Raw genomic sequence first — 16518 nt, forward strand, 5'->3', positions numbered from 1 at the left:
GGAGGTGCTTTCGATTGTCTTGGTCAACAACTACTGTTGGAGTAAACAGGTCGAGATATATGAACAAGGAACTCTCACGGGCATTAGAAGGTGAGCATGATGCTCAAATACCTGTTCATGACCGCCCATAAGCGAGCACACGACATCACGAGAGATCGGACAACTTCCACGGGTGAAGGGAGAGCGGAGTAGAGCCTCGGGTCGGGCCAATTCGGGCATCTCCTCTGTCACGTCTGGTTCGTGTGCTAAGTTATGCAGGAGCTACGTTGTGAGCATTTCTCCTGGTTGCGTGACTGTTCGTTGACTTGCCATCTGCATGTTTCAAGAGATTTGCGTGAGAGCTTGGATGTGATTGTTGTACAGAACGATGGAAAGTGGTAGGTCATTCCGGTCATGGAGGAGGAAGGTCGACCGACGTCGGCAAAACGTTCTTCCATTTCCCGATGGCATCTACCTTCCTAGGCAGCTTCTTCATATCTCGTCTTGTGGTGTTTGAAATGCTAGACGAGTCTTACAACACTATATGCTTCTTCATCAATCAGTTGCCCTTCCATCATTCCATGAATCCAGGTAGGCCCTAAAATGCTCCAAGCATCGCCGCACTGTCTTAGCACAAAAGCCATGCTACTGCCTCTCAGAGAGAAAACAAAATCGCCGACACGAGCTCCCGCTGGTACCATGGCAAGGTAGCCTTTGGCGGTCCAAGCGAGTCTCCTTCCGAATATGCACGACATTGCATCCCCGAACAGAAAATTTATGTCAACTTTGTACAATGCATGTGCTGTGACTGATGTGAGAAACAAGCTGAAGGGGCCCGCTGGCTTCTGCAGACCGAGCGATCGCTTGAGATTACCTATAGCCACTGCAGGCTTAATGGTCTTTCGCCAACTGTCGAAAATCTTAGCCTGTTCTTCTTCAGTCATGCCGAGTAACTGTCCTGCACAGACAACCTTGCGATATGCTTTCAATACCGAGTCGCCTGTAGGATACTGATGCCTCTTCTCCCTCTTCATCACCATCGAGTCCATCTTGACCACAGCCTCCACATATTTGATCCAGTCCGAAAATATTGTTGCGTTAGCAGCCCAGATCTTGGAGAAGATCTCGCCAAGCTCTCCTGGCAGATCTCGCAACCGCTCACTCATTTCTTCATCAACATTCAGCTCGGCCAGATAGTTTGTGGGGTGCTCGAAGGAGCCATACCCACGCTCCATAGCTGCAGGAAGCAGCGGCACTGGACCGATCTCTTCAATACGGTCAAGGAACTGTCCATGAACACACAATGTTCCATCGTCTCCGGGCTCGAGGAAGTCAAGAGAAGCCTTGGGTCAATCCGCGTCTATGTTTCGCTTATCTTTTGCCATCTCTTCGGATGCCACCGCTCTGACTACCTCTAGATTAAGATCGTTGTATTCATCTGCCCTCTCATAATCGTCGGATACTACGCTCTGAAATAAGCTTTCGATCATGGCTATCGACACTGTTTGCTCGAAGGGGCGTCGGTCCTGCTTAAACGACCATGGGTATAGGTCCGGGTCGCTATCAGATCGGGTTGACGGGATCCAGGAAGGCAATTCAGGATCAAGGGCGCCGCGGCATTCGGCGAGCTCCAGCATCCCCAGACTCCGTGTTCTCCTCATCAGAGCAAACGTAGCATCAATCATGGCTTGCCGTGTTGCAACAGTATAGTCAGTGCGCAGACCTAGCTGGCTCAGGTCTGTCGAGCTAATACCGTACAAGGCATAGATCCGGTCACGAGGGTCTGTCGCTTTGAATGTGCGGCAGGTCACAATCAATTTGTCTATCTCAAGTTCCGCGCTCTCAGGTTCAAGAGCATTAGCTCGGATGTAAGCCAGGGTAAGGAGCTTTCGGAGACCACTGCCTGCAATGCTATTGCCTTTGCGTTTACCAACCAGTGTCATCATTGCGACGATGGCACCTAGGACGAGGAGGTCGAACGACATAGTCACATGTCCACTTTGTAGCTGCAAAGACCGACAGACAGTAGCCTCCTGTATGATCCACATCCTCTCGAACCACGAATTTCGCAGAAGAGCACTGATCCCTTTCAGCTCTGTGAAAGCAGGTGCAGCAGTGCCCCACAGCCTCTCGGGCATTTGAGTCATGGCGCGGAACGCCTCCAGCGTAGATTCCGGAAGCCCAACAGATTCATCATTCCCCGAAGCGATTTCTTCCAGCAGATGATCTCGGATAGCCTCACCCAAGCGGCGCAGTGTTGTTAGCCCTTCATGATCGAGGGTTGTAGGCCTCCCGAGCCAAGCTATCGTCCGAGATGAGTGTTGGTAAATGTCTCGCATCATCGAGACTTGCTGACTCTTCTCTGCATCATCCTGCTGGTTGATAGTGATCTGATCGATCCAGAGGGTGCGAACGCTGGTCTGCTGCCGCAGAGCTTGCAGTGCTCCATAAAGGCTCTGGGTTACCTTGAAGGCTTGACCGTTGCAAATGATACTGACCAAGGTCGTTGGGTCACCCCAGACGTACGACAGAGCCTCATACTCAGGACAGGTCTCGTCGAAGCTATAATCAGCAAGCCTGCAACAGACCGTGGAATCGTCGTCTTCCGGGGGCAGAAGCTGTAAAAGCCGTATTGTCGGGTGCTCCTGTGCTGCGAGTGATGTTGCAAATTCGAAAACTGGTAAATCTGTCGCCGTTAGCTCCAGAGTGATCTGACTGGATGAGACACAAAGAGAGATGATGTAAAAGCACCAAGTAGCATGATGAAGTAAGTTGATTGGTAGTACATGGTGGACATTTCCCCAAGTCAGCCTGATGAGGTCTAGATTGGTCGATGCACGTTAGTACTGCAGATAGCAAAGTGTGTATTTGGGCACTTTGACTATGCTGTTGCAGCTCTGCTTCCCGTGGCGATTCCTATACTTGTACCCTGAGACTAATCGTTGACCTTCACGTAGACCGCAAATATACACAAAGGTATCTGCGTTTTGTGAACAAGCCATGGTGTCGAGGACACATAATACACTACCTAGGTATGTGCGAGATAGGGCTAGCGAATTTCGCTCTGAAGCTCACCGTCTGGGCCAGTTGAAAGGCCACTGAATAGTATCAGTATTTTTGGCTTCGAGCTTTGTAATATCTCGCGATACTGTCGCGAAGGTGCGGCGATAGATATATTTGATCTCGATGGCTTTGGGAAGGATTTAGGCGCCACAGGCGTTCACCGAGGCTCACGGCGGAGCACGATCCTGTTCCTCAAGGGTAACCATTCAGGGCCTGGCTGTGTCCTGAGTCGTTACCTTATTGATCCAGAAGGCACTAGCGAAGCTGAGAGGGGGCGCCTGCTCCCACTTGAGCTTGGCATTGGAATCAACATTCATTCGGAAGTCTCTTTGTCTAACTGTTTTTTGCGCTCAAAATGCTATGTCCGACCTGGAATATGGGTGATGATATGGCGAACCAGACAGCAAGTCCCAAGATACTGTTCTAAGGACCCAACCGCTCCTTCATCGCGACAACGATCAACAAGTGTTTCCATGTTTTGCCACCATTTGGTGAGTGGAAAGCTTATCCTTAGGCTAAGTCCGCGGCCAGGGCCAGGACCATCCTTTCCCTAAGTCTGCGACGCGCCATCTTCTCTTTCCAAGTCGTCGCATAGCGCGTTCAAGCGGCGATTGCGTTGCAATGTTATGATCCGACCACACAGCGATGGATGCAGGAGAGGATTTGCCAGCAATTCGTACTAGACCGTGCTTCACAGATTGATTCCTAAGTCTCATAAGGCTGGCTAGCGCGCAGCGCCGTTGTCTCAAAATGAGCGTGGCTGAGATGCACGCCGCCGGCCTGGCCTAACCATCTATTTCAGGAAAACTCTTGGCGATCTCGTCCTTCCTACCACATCTAGTCAACCACTTTTCATGCCTTTCAGCATCTCCTCAAGTCACGTCGACAACGTTGTTCGGTACTTACGAAGCATGTCGCATTGAACTCTCGCAGCTTCTTACCAACCCATCTGGTCATGCAATGGACACTCACGACGTCGCTCATAACCGGCCGTATCGACGAGCACCCGGATCACGACGTACTGTAAAGCAATATCGAACTATCTCGACACAATCATGGATACAATTCCTGTTCCTTGCCGCCACGGGTGTCTGCTTCGGTCTGCTCATAGTTATCAGCCGTGTTGAGCGCCAGACAAGCATCAACGTCAAGAGAGATGTAGCCAGAGTTGAAGAGGCACAGGGCCTCGTGCGCCGTCAGGATGTGGTCGATGCAGAAACTGTCTCATATGTTCTGTACTCCTCCACCTCAAGCGCTAGTGCAGCCGTTACCATACAGACAGCGAATCCCACAACGTCCCAGCCAGCCGGAACGACCTCAGCCGGAACAACAGTGTCGGCAGAATCAGCATCAGCTGATGATATCTTGTCTCTGACCTCGCAGTTGCCCAGCAGCACACCTACAGAGCCGGCAATGTCAGCATCAGCCACGGATATCTTATCCTTGACGTCGCAGTCGACGAGCAAATCCTCGGCGCCAGACGTATCCGCTGCCACTGCATCAGCTACGGACATTTTGTCTTTGACCTCATCGCCGACAGCCTCAGCTCCGGAAGTGACGGAGTCGGAATCCTTCTTCTCGTTGGACATGGTGGCTTCCGCGACTGTGGACCTCGAAGACCCTTCAGCGACGAGTATTGCAGCTTCTCTGTCAGCTTCAGCCTCGAGTAAGGTCACAGTAGGTGCTTCTGCCACTGTCAGCGGCTTCGCAAGCTCAAACAAGGTATCACCAACGGCTTCAGCGGCCCAATCGGGCACACCAGACACATCCGACACCTCAAAGCCATCAGGGCCATCAGATTCAGCAACCGACACAGAAAGCACTGGAAGTACCTCCAAAACCATCGACCCGACAATCGACGCAAACCTCTATCTATTCAAGCTGACGTTCAAGAACTATTACTACTTCTACGCCATGTACCTCCCAAAAATTATTGCGGTGATCATGTCTACCTTATGGGGCATCATCTTCGTGAATCTCAGACTCATGGAGCCCTTCTATCAATTGTCAGCGCAATCAGGTGCAATTGCAAAGGACACAATGTTCGGCAATTACCTCGCGTCGTCATTCTCCATCTCGTCGTTGTCTGCGGCACTTCAAGGCCAGTGGGTACTAGTCCTTGGTGGCTCGATTCTACTTGCCTGGTTGGCTGTTGTGGCTATAGTCTCAGAATTGATGACTATAGTTTCAACCGCTACTTGCACTGATGGCACCGGACGGGCTTTTCGTTGTGCTCCTGGCTGGGCGGTCAATAAGTCAGTTCTCTATTTTCTGCTTGGAGTCGTGGCACTCATATTCGTTCTCGAATTCGTCTTGGCTTGTCTAATCATGCGAAGAAAACGGTCGGGGGTCTCGACTGACCCTTCATCCATAGCGGCAATGGCCGAACTGCTTGGAAATCCAGACGTTATGCAGGATCTAAGAGAGATCGACCCATCTGCGAGTGACGAAGAGGTAAAACGCAATCTAGCCGGAAATAGGTACAGGTTGGGTTTCTACCACGTTGATACAGGCAAGCAGAATTACTCTGGTCTGCCTGCAACCGACGACGACGGAGGACAACGCTATGGATTAATCAAGGTTGCAGGAGATGAACTACCACACCACCTCGCTAAAGGAGAACGATACTCTTACGGAGCAGTTACCGACCCAACCATCGACGAAGCAGCCGAGTTGAGAATCAACGCAAGGCGACGCCATCTCCAGCTAATCTACGACATTATCATGCTTCTGACCGCAATTGCGACGTTCATCATCGTCCTCTACTATTACCTGGACAGCACAAGCTCTGTTCTCAACAACTTTTTCAACAGTGGTAAATTTGGCCCACGTCTCGTTCTGACGAGTCTAGCGCTCATTGTCTCAACGGGCTGGAGCGATACGTCGCAGGGACTGACGCTCATGGCACCGTATCGGAGCATGGCAGTGGCTATGAGCTCGCAATCTGGTGTGCCAGCATCGCGATCAATTCTGACGTCAACGGCATGTAATCCTTTCACGGCCGTGTACAAGGGGCTCAAGCTACGAAACTATCTAGTGACTTCGACGGCCATCGCGGCGATCCTGGGCGATATTCTCCTGATCGCAGTATCCGGTATACCATACAGCTCCGGACAAATCTTGCCGAGCTTGCAGGCTTCGTCCTTCGCTACGCTGGCAATATTGACCATCATGGCAGCCAATTCCGTCGCGGTGATCATCCACAACCGAACCTCAGCCGGAGGTACACGAAGACTGCCACGAAAGCCCGATACCTTAATCAATGTCTGGCTATACCTGTGCGGAAGCCAGCTCGCACAGCACGATGAGCATGACCAATACGAACAGTCAAACCAGCCACTCGATCAACGCGGACTTACATCCAAATACGGAGCAGGCTACTACGGCTTCGCTCGCGCAAGAGGTGTAGATGGCATATTCAGATGGACTGTCGACGGATCCGCCGAGTTACAGTCTACCAAACACGCCATGACTCAGCATACGTCAGGGAGACCTCCCAGACACGTGTATACAGCAAGCCAGTATTCGGTTGCGGGCAACCCTTATGGAGAGATTGATACCCCTCGCGACACAGGTATTGAGCCTACGGAGCATGAACGAAGCCAGCGGCAGCCAGAAATGCATCGCTATGAGCCGTTCAGACCCAGAGATCACAATCGTTCACAACAGCGTTGTATATCACAAGGAACGCGCTACTCGTCGGCGGATCAGCAGCAGCATGGTCGAGGGCATGGTCATTATGCTACTCCATCGGACAGTAGTGTTAGCGAGGAGGAGGATAACAGTCGGGGATACTCGGCACAGCAGTTCAGGCGTCACTCGGGGTATAGGTGACGGAAGCGAGCAACTTTGACGCTGAGACAAGGAAACATCAGAGCATGGAGACAACAACTCAGCTCAACGCTAATTAGCAAAGCGTCGATGCAGCTATGATCAACGAGACGCAAACACAAAATCATCAGGCCCTTACGTGGTACCCCACATCCACAAGTTTCTATTCAACTGCAGCGGTAAGGCATAACATACGTCTCTGGTGCGCCCTCATAGATCGTCCACTCATCAGACATGCGCCTCGCCGGGGGGCCCTCGCCGCGAGTACTGCCGCGAACGTTAACGGCAACTACGGTCAGGAAGAGCTCAGGCTCAGACTCAGATATATTGCGCAACACACCCTCAGCGGCATTCTCTATGTACTGTGTACACGTGTTGTCGCTTGTGGTCTGTCACGCAGATCGAGGCTGCTACTGCTATGACGGCGGTTCGACGGACTTTGTGAGGCGATGGATGGCAACATGGGTGTTGGCTACTCGTGTTCTTGTTTTCTGCTCATAGAGCAGCAAAGTCTGGTGTGCCTTCGAGGCAGACGAAGCAAGGGAAGTTGGTATCAAGCATGCAGTGGCGCAGGACTCCTTACGAGCAGTGTGCGTATGGGACCGTGAGCAGGACATTCGGGGAGAAGGTCACGTAGGTGAGGGCTACGTGGGGGAGAACGTTGAAGAGGCAGCAAAAGGTCGGTTGGGTACTTGTGCCGACTACAGGGGACTGTGGCGTGAAGAGACATGGCTCTTGGATAAAAGTTTTAGCCTTTTTTTTCCCCGCTAGCATAACAATGATAGCATCGCGCTATGCCCTTCGTAAGACATCATCACTGCTGCTGCCACATCCAGCCGCTTCTTGCAATGCCCATAACATTCATACATTGATATACCTTGCTCTCAGCCCTCTAGGCATACTCCTGTCTCGTAAGTTCTTCAGAAGTTCGTGGTCGTTGCAAAGTAGTCGTCGTCAATCATGCATTGGCGTACAGCACTCTCTGCCCTTCCAGTCGAATTCGGGTCTCATATGTGCATGAAATGTTCGTCGTCGTTGACAAGTAGTGATCGCTTTGAATGACCTTCACCTCTGATTAGCCTTCGACGAACCTCAATTATGCCGCAGTTCTAGTTTACCGTATGAACACTCTCGGTCTTGAAGGCTAAATTGCCTTCATGCTCCTCTCAGACACACCGTGCTTATCGCACTTCACGACGACCTCTGCGTGGCTATCAACAGTGACGCAAAGCATGCAAAGACCATGAGGTCGGTTCTCCCCGGCCGTCTCTCGAATAGTACCAGTAATAGCCCCGTAGAAGCTGAATTGACAACCAGCACACTGTCGACCTTGCGCCCCTTTGCATTTCTTGCCAAGCTTTGCAGAAGCGTCGCTTGCGTTGAGGATGCGATTGAGAACTTCTTTGGATCGAAGCGGACCGTTGAGCGTCGCCTTAGCCGTGATACCGACTCCTTCGAGGCCGACGGCGTAATAGCCTTTTCGCGAGAGGACGGCTGTACAGACCGTTGGGCTGGCTGCTCGTGTCTGTAACAGACTTGGTCGTTCGGCTGCAGCGTGCAGCGCACTCATTTTGCGGAGGATGAAGTTGGAGATAGCACCTAATGCTCGAATTAGTTATTGCACTCTGTAGCAGATAGACATGACCAACCTTTGATAGAGGAGTCGATGTACTCGACCAAGTGTGGGGAAGTCATTTTGACGAGTTCATCTCGAGTGTAGTTGTGGATGGCCTCACTTGTGGCGCACCAGAACAGCTTCTTCTGCTTCATCATCGTGGCTATGGCAATGACATCTCCGATCGATAGACCGATACGAGCCAGATAGCTTCTTCTGTCGGCAGAGCCTGGGTATGCGTTGAGGAACGAGCCGACGATGAAGATGCATTCACCGGGACATTGGTAGAAAAACGCAAGGTTTATGACTGAAGGAAACCAGAAGGCGGTGTCGAGGCTCAGTTCGGAATGTCTGCCGTGTAAGATGAGGCATAGCTCCTAAAGGCCACGAGGGTCAATATCTGTGAGTATTACTAAGTCGCCATTCTTGTTCCACTGCTGTGTGGTCGCACTGCGAAAGTATGGTGCGGAGGACGCCATGGTTGATTTTGAGACCCGAAATCCTGTCTTCTTCACACGGTGGAAATTGTGGTGGGAGAATGAATTCTTGACAAGGATGACAAGGGCGCCAGCTGAATCAAGGTGTTGAGGAGGAGTAGCATTGACCCATGCCTTCACGATCTCATTGTCAGGCTCGGAGTGGTCGAAGGGGTCTGAAGAATTGACATAGTATGACCATGGGACCGGAAGTGGAAGTTGTGGAAGCGACTGGCTCGGCAAGGCGTTGCCTTGGGTGTTACCCAAGAAAACACCATTGAAGCCACCGAAGTTGAAATTCGTTCCAGAATAATTAGACAGGTCGATATTGGTGGATTGAGACATGGCGACAGACTTTCTTTGGCTTGTCTTTCGTGGTTCGTAGATTGGTAAAGGATAAGGTCTCGGATGAGGAGGAAGTTTGCAGGTACAAAAACAAAGAAATCTTCTAGAAGTGCAGGACAATATTGTCCGTGGCCTCCGTCTTTTCGTCTTGGCAGCTGTATAAGGAAGTATGCTTACAAGCAATGAGGTAGTCGTAGATTCTGACTGAGCTAGTAGGTAGATCAGTGCATTTAGTGTAAGGCCTGAGGGGAGTGGTTGAGACTGTTGACAGATGCAGCTCGGTTATCGTACGGCCAGTCCGCTACTATAATGTTCAGCAGTTCGTACAGACGCAACGCCGCGTCCAACAAAAGATCAATGCACAAGATAGTCCAAACACAACTTCTGGAGGGCCCCTGCGGCAGAAAGCATGACCAATTGAAGCAAGAGTGAACGATGTTTGAAGAGGAGGAGAAGCATATACCAGAAGGAAGTCGTGGTGCAGCGTTTAATAATACTTCTTCGAGGACACGGCTCTGCAGCAGAGTGTGCTGCTCTTCGTTGTTATCGACCTTGCTAGGTAGCAACCTTCGCAGCCTCCGGCACGAACTTGGGCAGCTTCTCCGGATTGTAACCACCAGCTGCTCGTCTCTCCTTACCGCTCTGCAAGTATACCGAAGCCCTGAAGTCAATCAACGGATCGTCAGAGGCATCAACACCATCGACCCGCGGCACTGGATCGAAGATGAGAGTTCTCTGAAGCTCGTCGCTATCCTCGACGACCTTCTCCAGTGTGATGGTGCCAAGCTTGACTTGCTTGCGCTCCTCAGGCCAGTGGATCGTTGCGTCATTTGTCGGGTCATCAGACTCTGCGATCTGTGCCATCAAGCTGAGTGAAGAGGTACCGGAGTTCAGGCGTTCGCGAAGCTCCTCATGCAGAAAATCTGATGACTTCCCTTCAAGCTCAGCCGTATCATAGGTTTGGTGACCTGCATCTGGCATGACCCTGTATCGAACAAAGGTCTCTTTGCCATCAGCGCTGATGAGCTTGAATGCGTTGACGCCATAGTAGGCTTCAGTGGCAAAAGACTTTGGCGTTGGCTTGGGAGCTTGCACAAAGGCAAGAGCTGCTGGGTGAGAGCCGAGGAAATCTGGCACAGTACCGGCAGCTACAGCCTTGAAGAAGTTCAAGAAATCCTCTCCGTTGTTGACTGGGAAGAACGGAGTCGAATGTGCAATAATGTCGGTATGCTTTCGGTCACTGCCAAGGAAGAACCGTGTTGCCATGCCCCGAGGATCGCCATTCGGGTCAGTATCTGGCAGTTGAGGCAGGCCTGTCGAGCTCGAATATCGCACCACTACGCTTGTGCTATCATTATTGAAGTGGGGTGCTTTTGACAGCGCTTTGGCCTCTTCTGTCGGCGTGAATGTGCCTGACACTAGAAGACCTTTGGCGTGGGCAGGTCGGTAGCCAGAGTGCGCGCCAAAGATGTCGTGGAGTTGCTTCACAGTCGCGCCTGCGACCTCGTTCGTCTTGTCGTTGGTTGAGAGAGGCATTTTACCGATTCTTGATCGGGATTGCTCAACTTGCAAGTGCTGAGTTGAATATGACCTGGCACTTCACGAGTCGCAAGGGGTCGTTACATTTATACTCACCTCCAGTACTTACTCGCTCTGAGCTTCTCACCGAGCCAGTGTAGTCAGCCATTGCCACGCTCGCCATGGTTGGCGTGTCCTTCGCTCATCAATCAATTGGGACGCCAATCGCACCACATCAGGTGGGTGTTAGAGACTCTCACAGCAGGTCGTGTCCGCATTGTTAGTTACTACTGAAAGAGGAAAATCGTGCTGCAGTACGATTAGTAACCTGTGAGGGAGAGATAGAAAAAACAAATCGAGCGCGGCGGACTCCAAAGGCGAAGTTGAGACTGGCGCCAAGGGTTGCAGGGGTGCTTTAGGCGGCACTCCGCAGGCTCTTTGCAGGCAAAGGGCAAGCTGATTCAGCTGGTGTCACATGCAAACAACGTCGACCGCTTGCTCAGCGAGTCGACAAGACATATTGATAATCCAGGGAGTCCAGACGGTATACGAGGAAGGTGCGAGCGCACTCTGAATTATTGAGCACATGATTATTGCCACAGCAAAATGGCAAGTGCGACTCGTCCCCAGGAAATCTTCGTTCGCCCTTCGCTTGCTGCAGCGGGCCCAGCACGCCCCCGAGACAGTCACCCTGGGGTACAGAGTGTATAATTCCGCGAAAAAGGAAGAAGTCAAGAGACACTAGTCAGAGCCGCTGGGTAACGCCCAACATTCATCTCGCAAAGCTGCAAAGCAAAGATGGAAAGAAATTGGCGATGCGAGAACAACTTCACGAAAGTACACAACGGTAAGAACGGACAGCACTCGGTCACAGAAGGTTTGCAGATGTAGCTCTAACATTGTATGGTATTATATCTTAATATCTTACATATGATCCATTCATCCATCGCTCAATGATACAACTGATCATACATCAATATCTACAAAAGAGCGGCAAGGCCCATAAGACCAGCACCAACCATGCCCATACCAGTCGCAACTGGTGCAGCACCTACAGAGCTGGAGCCGCTTGCTGCGCTGGATGCGGCGCTTGAGGCACCGCTAGCTGCGCTCGAAGCTCGAGAGGCACCTGAGCTGGATGCACTGCTCAGTGCTGAGGATGCAGAGCTGCTCAAGCTGGAAAGAGATGCAGGGTCGGTGACGGAGGAGGCAGCACTCGACAGGCTGGATGCGATGCTGGAGGACTCGCTTGAAATAGAGGCCGCGATCGAGGATGAAACGCTGGCGGCGCTGGAGCCAGCAGAGGACTGAGCGCTTGAGGCTGAGCTCACGGCCGAGCTGGTTGCTGAAGCGGCGGCGGAGGAGTCAGAGGAGGAGGAGGAGGAGGAGGTCAAGTCGGTTACTGATGAGACGGCGCTGCCGACGCTGCTGGCCACCTGGGCGCTGGCAGAGGCCGCGAGGGCGGTGAGGATGAGAGACTTGTATTGCATAATGTTGGTAGGTGAAGTGGAAGTGTTGTGGAGTTGTTTGATTGTTTGGAGATGAGGAAGTTTTGTGGTATGTTGTGAGATTAGCAGTCGTGCTTGCGCACCCGAGGAGCAGCTGCACCTATATACGAGATTGTTGTTGTGCTTCGCTGATCTTCTATGACTGTTATGGCCCAGGCAACGTAAGCCAAACTCTGTCCCAGTCTTGGCTGGCCGTTCTTCCCGGCTTCGCCAGATTCGTGATTCGAGACTGTGCACTATTGGACGAAAGGACGCTCGAGGCTGTTCATACTTTGGTACCTGCTTCGCCGGAGCCAAGCTTGACGAGGTTTATGACGCTGGGACTCTATTCATAGATGCTGATTCGTTTGAACAGGTGATCATGGAAACGCTAGAACGCTCCTGTGGCTGGGCATGAAAATTAGGCTTCACCGAGATATGCTTGTGAAGCTTGGCGATCGCCTAGAGCACGTCATCACATTCTAGAGTCAACAAACAAACACGAAAAGGTTTCATCTCGAAGGCTGAGCACAATTTCTACATAATGGACGGCATGAACAAGAGGCTGGCTGGGCTGTGAGGTACTCGTGTATGCCATGGAGGATTCTGGTGCGAGCCCGCTGTGGAGGCACAGGACCAGCTGGTATATACTATAGGAGAATCGATGGCTTGGCCGACCACCGGAGAATAAACTTGGCAGGTCTGGTCTGTAATGACGACAAAGGTTGTGATTAGCAAGAAGATCGATGCCTCCTTCCAAGACGATGGCTTGGATGAGACGACATTGAACATCAGGTCTTGTGCAACTGAAGCGTCAAATGAGCTCGGGATCGCACACCTGATCCTCGACGTGTTCGGCAAGATTGCAAATCAGCAACAACCGTCTCACTGTAGAAAGCATGCGAGCACGGAAGCATTCATTCTCACTTCTTGATCTACGAGCAATTTCCCGAACTACTTTACAGCTTCCTCAAGGATATTTGGTTATGGATGTCCCGGTCCATATGGGTAGGCCATGTCGACTACACAGCCTCATCTCTGTAGGAACGGCGATGTTAAAATAGTTTGATTTCACACACAAACACACAGACTTCCTGTCTCTTTACGACACCCCAACCACCCCACCCATCCTCTCCTCTGCCCCCATCCCACCCACGCTGCCGCGGCAGGGACCAGACCACGCAACGGCTTTTGGGCCCTGTGGTTCCTCGAAGCGACCAGATTGCGTGGATTGCGAAGTCGCATGGTGGTGGTGTTTGGTCGATTGTGTATTTGGACCAGAGCAGGACGGTGAAGATGTTTAGGTTTGTCTATGTCCTTGTTGCTGCTGGGCTACCTGGTCGAAACTCCAGTGCTCACGGGCTTCAGTGCTGCATGTTGAGAACTTGGGAGGGAGGACCATTTTCGCGGATTCACGGCTGAATCTCCGACCACGTCTGAACCTGAATCTTCCGGTAATTGTTGGATTGCGCCAGTATGCTGACGAGCTTGCTTCGATGGCCTGCGGTCTGCTCATCCAGTGTCTCGCCCATGTAGTCTCGGCTTGGTTCACACCGGACAGCATCGAAGATCTCTGACCAAAGGGATCCGGGAAGCATGAGAGGGTGGTTGTCGCTGGCGGCGTATGCCGCACTCGTTGTGTCAACGAGCTTGTGGATTGTGCCCTATAGATCTGACCATAAGGTTAGGTAGGCCGTTATGTTGCCCTTGTATACTTCAGCCACTGCGCTGAACGGAGCATCTCGAACTTCCTGAGCTGAGGAGGACATAGCCGGTGCTCTAGAGTATCTGTGTTCTTGGCAGGGTCCAGGAAGCTGATTTCTCCATGATGATTCTAGCTGGGTTATAGAACGGCTACAATTGTAATACGATTGAGGCGCTGTCAAGGTCGGATGTGGAACTTCGAGGGCAGGGTAGATAATCTGGAATTTATGTGTAGATTTACCATTCTTGTCGGGAGATGTGGATGATGGCCTGAGATCGCGAAAGCCAACCTGGAAGATAGCTGTGGGAGAGGAACTCACTGCTACGGTCTCCAGCACGTACAGAACCTCAAGCAATGCTGAATCTCACGGTCGCAATACGATTAACACTAGGTGGACTTGTAAGACCTACACTTCAGATGCGCTCTGGTTAGAAGATGGTTTGGTTCGTGCTATCTGATACTTTATAACGGCACTATTGTGGGCTTCGACCAGGTCGATTGACTAATCTAGTACTCTATTGTGTAATGAGAGCTCTCTATGCTCTCGTCGACTCTCATAATAGCCATTGAAGCATGGTGTTGAATATCCACCACTCGCTCACCCTCCTACCCTGACAGCATCGCTTAGAACGATCTGAGTATCATGTGTTGCAGACTCTTTAGATACCTCGCGCCCATCATACTAGATAAGACAAGATTCCTGTCATGCTTGACAACGACCGTCCCTTCATCAGGACCTCGGTTCTGACCAGCTGTACTCACATCGACCGTATCTGTGGAGTTGCTATCATCAGGAGCAGAATCACTTTGGGCACTCGCAGCTTCCTCAGTAGCTTTCCCAGCCATGTCGGCTTGCTCTTTTTGCTTCTCCTTTTCCGCCAAAGTTTTCTCGACCCATGCGCTCGCGCCATCCACTGCCGTCTGCGCGGAACTACCACAGCCGAGCAGGAAACCTTGGAGCTCAGCGGGCGATAGTTGACCCTTTGGGATCATGGCAGCAAAGTCGTCAGCAAGCTTTTCGTGCTTGAGTTTGTCGTTTGTAGCTGTCATGCGTAGGAACTGCTTCCTTGCAATAAAGTTGTCGACATTGTGAAACTCGACCTTGTAGTCAATACGACCTGGGCGGGTCAAGGCAGGATCAAGAGCCTCGGGGCAATTGGTCGTCATGATCACAATGCAGTCTTCTGGCGCACCAACTCCATCCAGGGCGTTGAGGAGGCCAGAGAGGGTGACTCGTGACTTTGACTTTCCAGGTGCATCGTCATCGTCACCATCGTCCTTGTCGGCCGAGGATGATGTCGCAGCCACTTCACGACTAAGTCCAGCGCTGTCGATGTCTTCAAGGAGGAGTATTGAAGGTTTGTCCATCCAAGTGAGCTGCTTAGTAAGCATCACATCATTCATGTCTGGATCAGCCAATGACAAGACTTGGATGTCCATGTCGAAATGGCCGGCAATACCCAGTGTCAGAGACGACTTTCCGGTCCCTGGTGGACCGTGAAACAGATAGCCACGTCTATGCGGAATGCCACGAGCCGCATATTGCGTTACGGCATCCTCGGTCAAGAAGTCAGCGACATCCTTGATAAGTGGTTCAAGTACGCCTTCAGCAAGATCGAGGGTGCTCATAGATCGCACTCGCTTGAGCGCCAGAGTCCTCCAGTATCCATGACTCGCATGCAAGACCTCGGTAAGCTTCTCAGCTTGATCTCGCAGACGCCACTCCCAAACTTCGTCTAGGAGTTGCTTGAGGGGACGAGTAGAAAAGCCGAACGTGTCGATCCAGGTGCTCATATCATCTTCGCCTTCTTCTGGAACCACACTGACCCTAAATAGTCTCCAGTTATGCCAGAAATAGTTCACCTGCCGCGGGAAGTACTTGATGAGTCTGCTACCTTTGTGCTTAGAAGAGAACCGGACAGGACCTGTAAAATTGCGTCTGATATATGCAGCAGACTGACCCTCGATGATGCGACAAGGCACCCGGTAGGGTGTCTCGTCCAGCCAGTCGTGAAATGTCCGTGCCAGAACGTCATGTCCACGCATTGCAACACGAGAGATGCAGTGGTTCAAAACCATGTCGACCCATCCGTTCAGGTACCTGCCTGCGGCAAACAACGTTGATACGACTACCAAGACAGCCGCGATGCTCTTGAAGAGCAAGGGGTGTCTTCGGGCCTTTTCAGCGAGGACAGGGAAGAATGTAGCGAGGATATATCCAGGTACTCCTAACAGACCAACGATGCCGTTGAGTGATAGGTCGTTCATGTGCTCGTGGCCGGACTTGACAAGATCCATATTGTGCTATTGAGTGCATGTACTGTTTAAGCAGCAGTGGTGTATTGCAAGAAAGCCAGAAAACAAGTCGACATCGAAGGCTCTTTTATCTTCCACAGCACTGCCATCGTGACAACGAATCTCTGACAGGCCGTGGTTCTGAGACGCCTCGTTCAGGCTAGAGCTGATGAAAGAAAACGAACAGTTTTCGAAACGATGTAT

At 51.6% G+C, this 16518-nt stretch overlaps 7 protein-coding genes across 7 annotated transcripts; 2 read left to right on the forward strand and 5 right to left on the reverse strand.

The window, feature by feature from the left end:
- Positions 1-500: 500 nt before the first annotated feature.
- PMZ80_007628 (uncharacterized protein) lies at positions 501-1214 on the reverse strand (the record flags this gene model as incomplete). Its single annotated transcript, XM_064876034.1, has 1 exon — positions 501-1214. One exon carries the CDS (start codon positions 1212-1214, stop codon positions 501-503), a length of 714 nt encoding a protein of 237 aa, XP_064728298.1.
- A 114-nt stretch (positions 1215-1328) lies between these two features.
- PMZ80_007629 (uncharacterized protein) lies at positions 1329-2767 on the reverse strand (the record flags this gene model as incomplete). Its single annotated transcript, XM_064876035.1, has 2 exons — positions 1329-2665; positions 2731-2767. The coding sequence occupies 2 exons, from the start codon at positions 2765-2767 to the stop codon at positions 1329-1331; spliced, it is 1374 nt and encodes a 457-aa protein (XP_064728299.1).
- Positions 2768-4002: 1235 nt separating this feature from the next.
- Positions 4003-6876, forward strand: PMZ80_007630 (uncharacterized protein; the record flags this gene model as incomplete). The annotated part of the gene is made up of 1 exon (XM_064876036.1): positions 4003-6876. The coding sequence occupies one exon, from the start codon at positions 4003-4005 to the stop codon at positions 6874-6876; it is 2874 nt and encodes a 957-aa protein (XP_064728300.1).
- Positions 6877-8017: 1141 nt separating this feature from the next.
- On the reverse strand, positions 8018-9309 carry PMZ80_007631 (uncharacterized protein; the record flags this gene model as incomplete). Its single annotated transcript, XM_064876037.1, has 3 exons — positions 8018-8472; positions 8523-8865; positions 8902-9309. The coding sequence occupies 3 exons, from the start codon at positions 9307-9309 to the stop codon at positions 8018-8020; spliced, it is 1206 nt and encodes a 401-aa protein (XP_064728301.1).
- Positions 9310-9864: 555 nt separating this feature from the next.
- On the reverse strand, positions 9865-10845 carry PMZ80_007632 (uncharacterized protein; the record flags this gene model as incomplete). Its single annotated transcript, XM_064876038.1, has 1 exon — positions 9865-10845. One exon carries the CDS (start codon positions 10843-10845, stop codon positions 9865-9867), a length of 981 nt encoding a protein of 326 aa, XP_064728302.1.
- A 1002-nt stretch (positions 10846-11847) lies between these two features.
- On the forward strand, positions 11848-12138 carry PMZ80_007633 (uncharacterized protein; the record flags this gene model as incomplete). Its single annotated transcript, XM_064876039.1, has 1 exon — positions 11848-12138. The coding sequence occupies one exon, from the start codon at positions 11848-11850 to the stop codon at positions 12136-12138; it is 291 nt and encodes a 96-aa protein (XP_064728303.1).
- A 2505-nt stretch (positions 12139-14643) lies between these two features.
- PMZ80_007634 (uncharacterized protein) lies at positions 14644-16317 on the reverse strand (the record flags this gene model as incomplete). The annotated part of the gene is made up of 1 exon (XM_064876040.1): positions 14644-16317. The coding sequence occupies one exon, from the start codon at positions 16315-16317 to the stop codon at positions 14644-14646; it is 1674 nt and encodes a 557-aa protein (XP_064728304.1).
- Between the last annotated feature and the right edge of the window lie 201 nt (positions 16318-16518).

The sequence above is a fragment of the Knufia obscura genome, assembly GCF_036327395.1.
Source record: "Knufia obscura strain CCFEE 5817 isolate CBS 148926 chromosome Unknown scaffold_9, whole genome shotgun sequence".
Lineage (NCBI taxonomy): Eukaryota > Fungi > Ascomycota > Eurotiomycetes > Chaetothyriales > Trichomeriaceae > Knufia > Knufia obscura.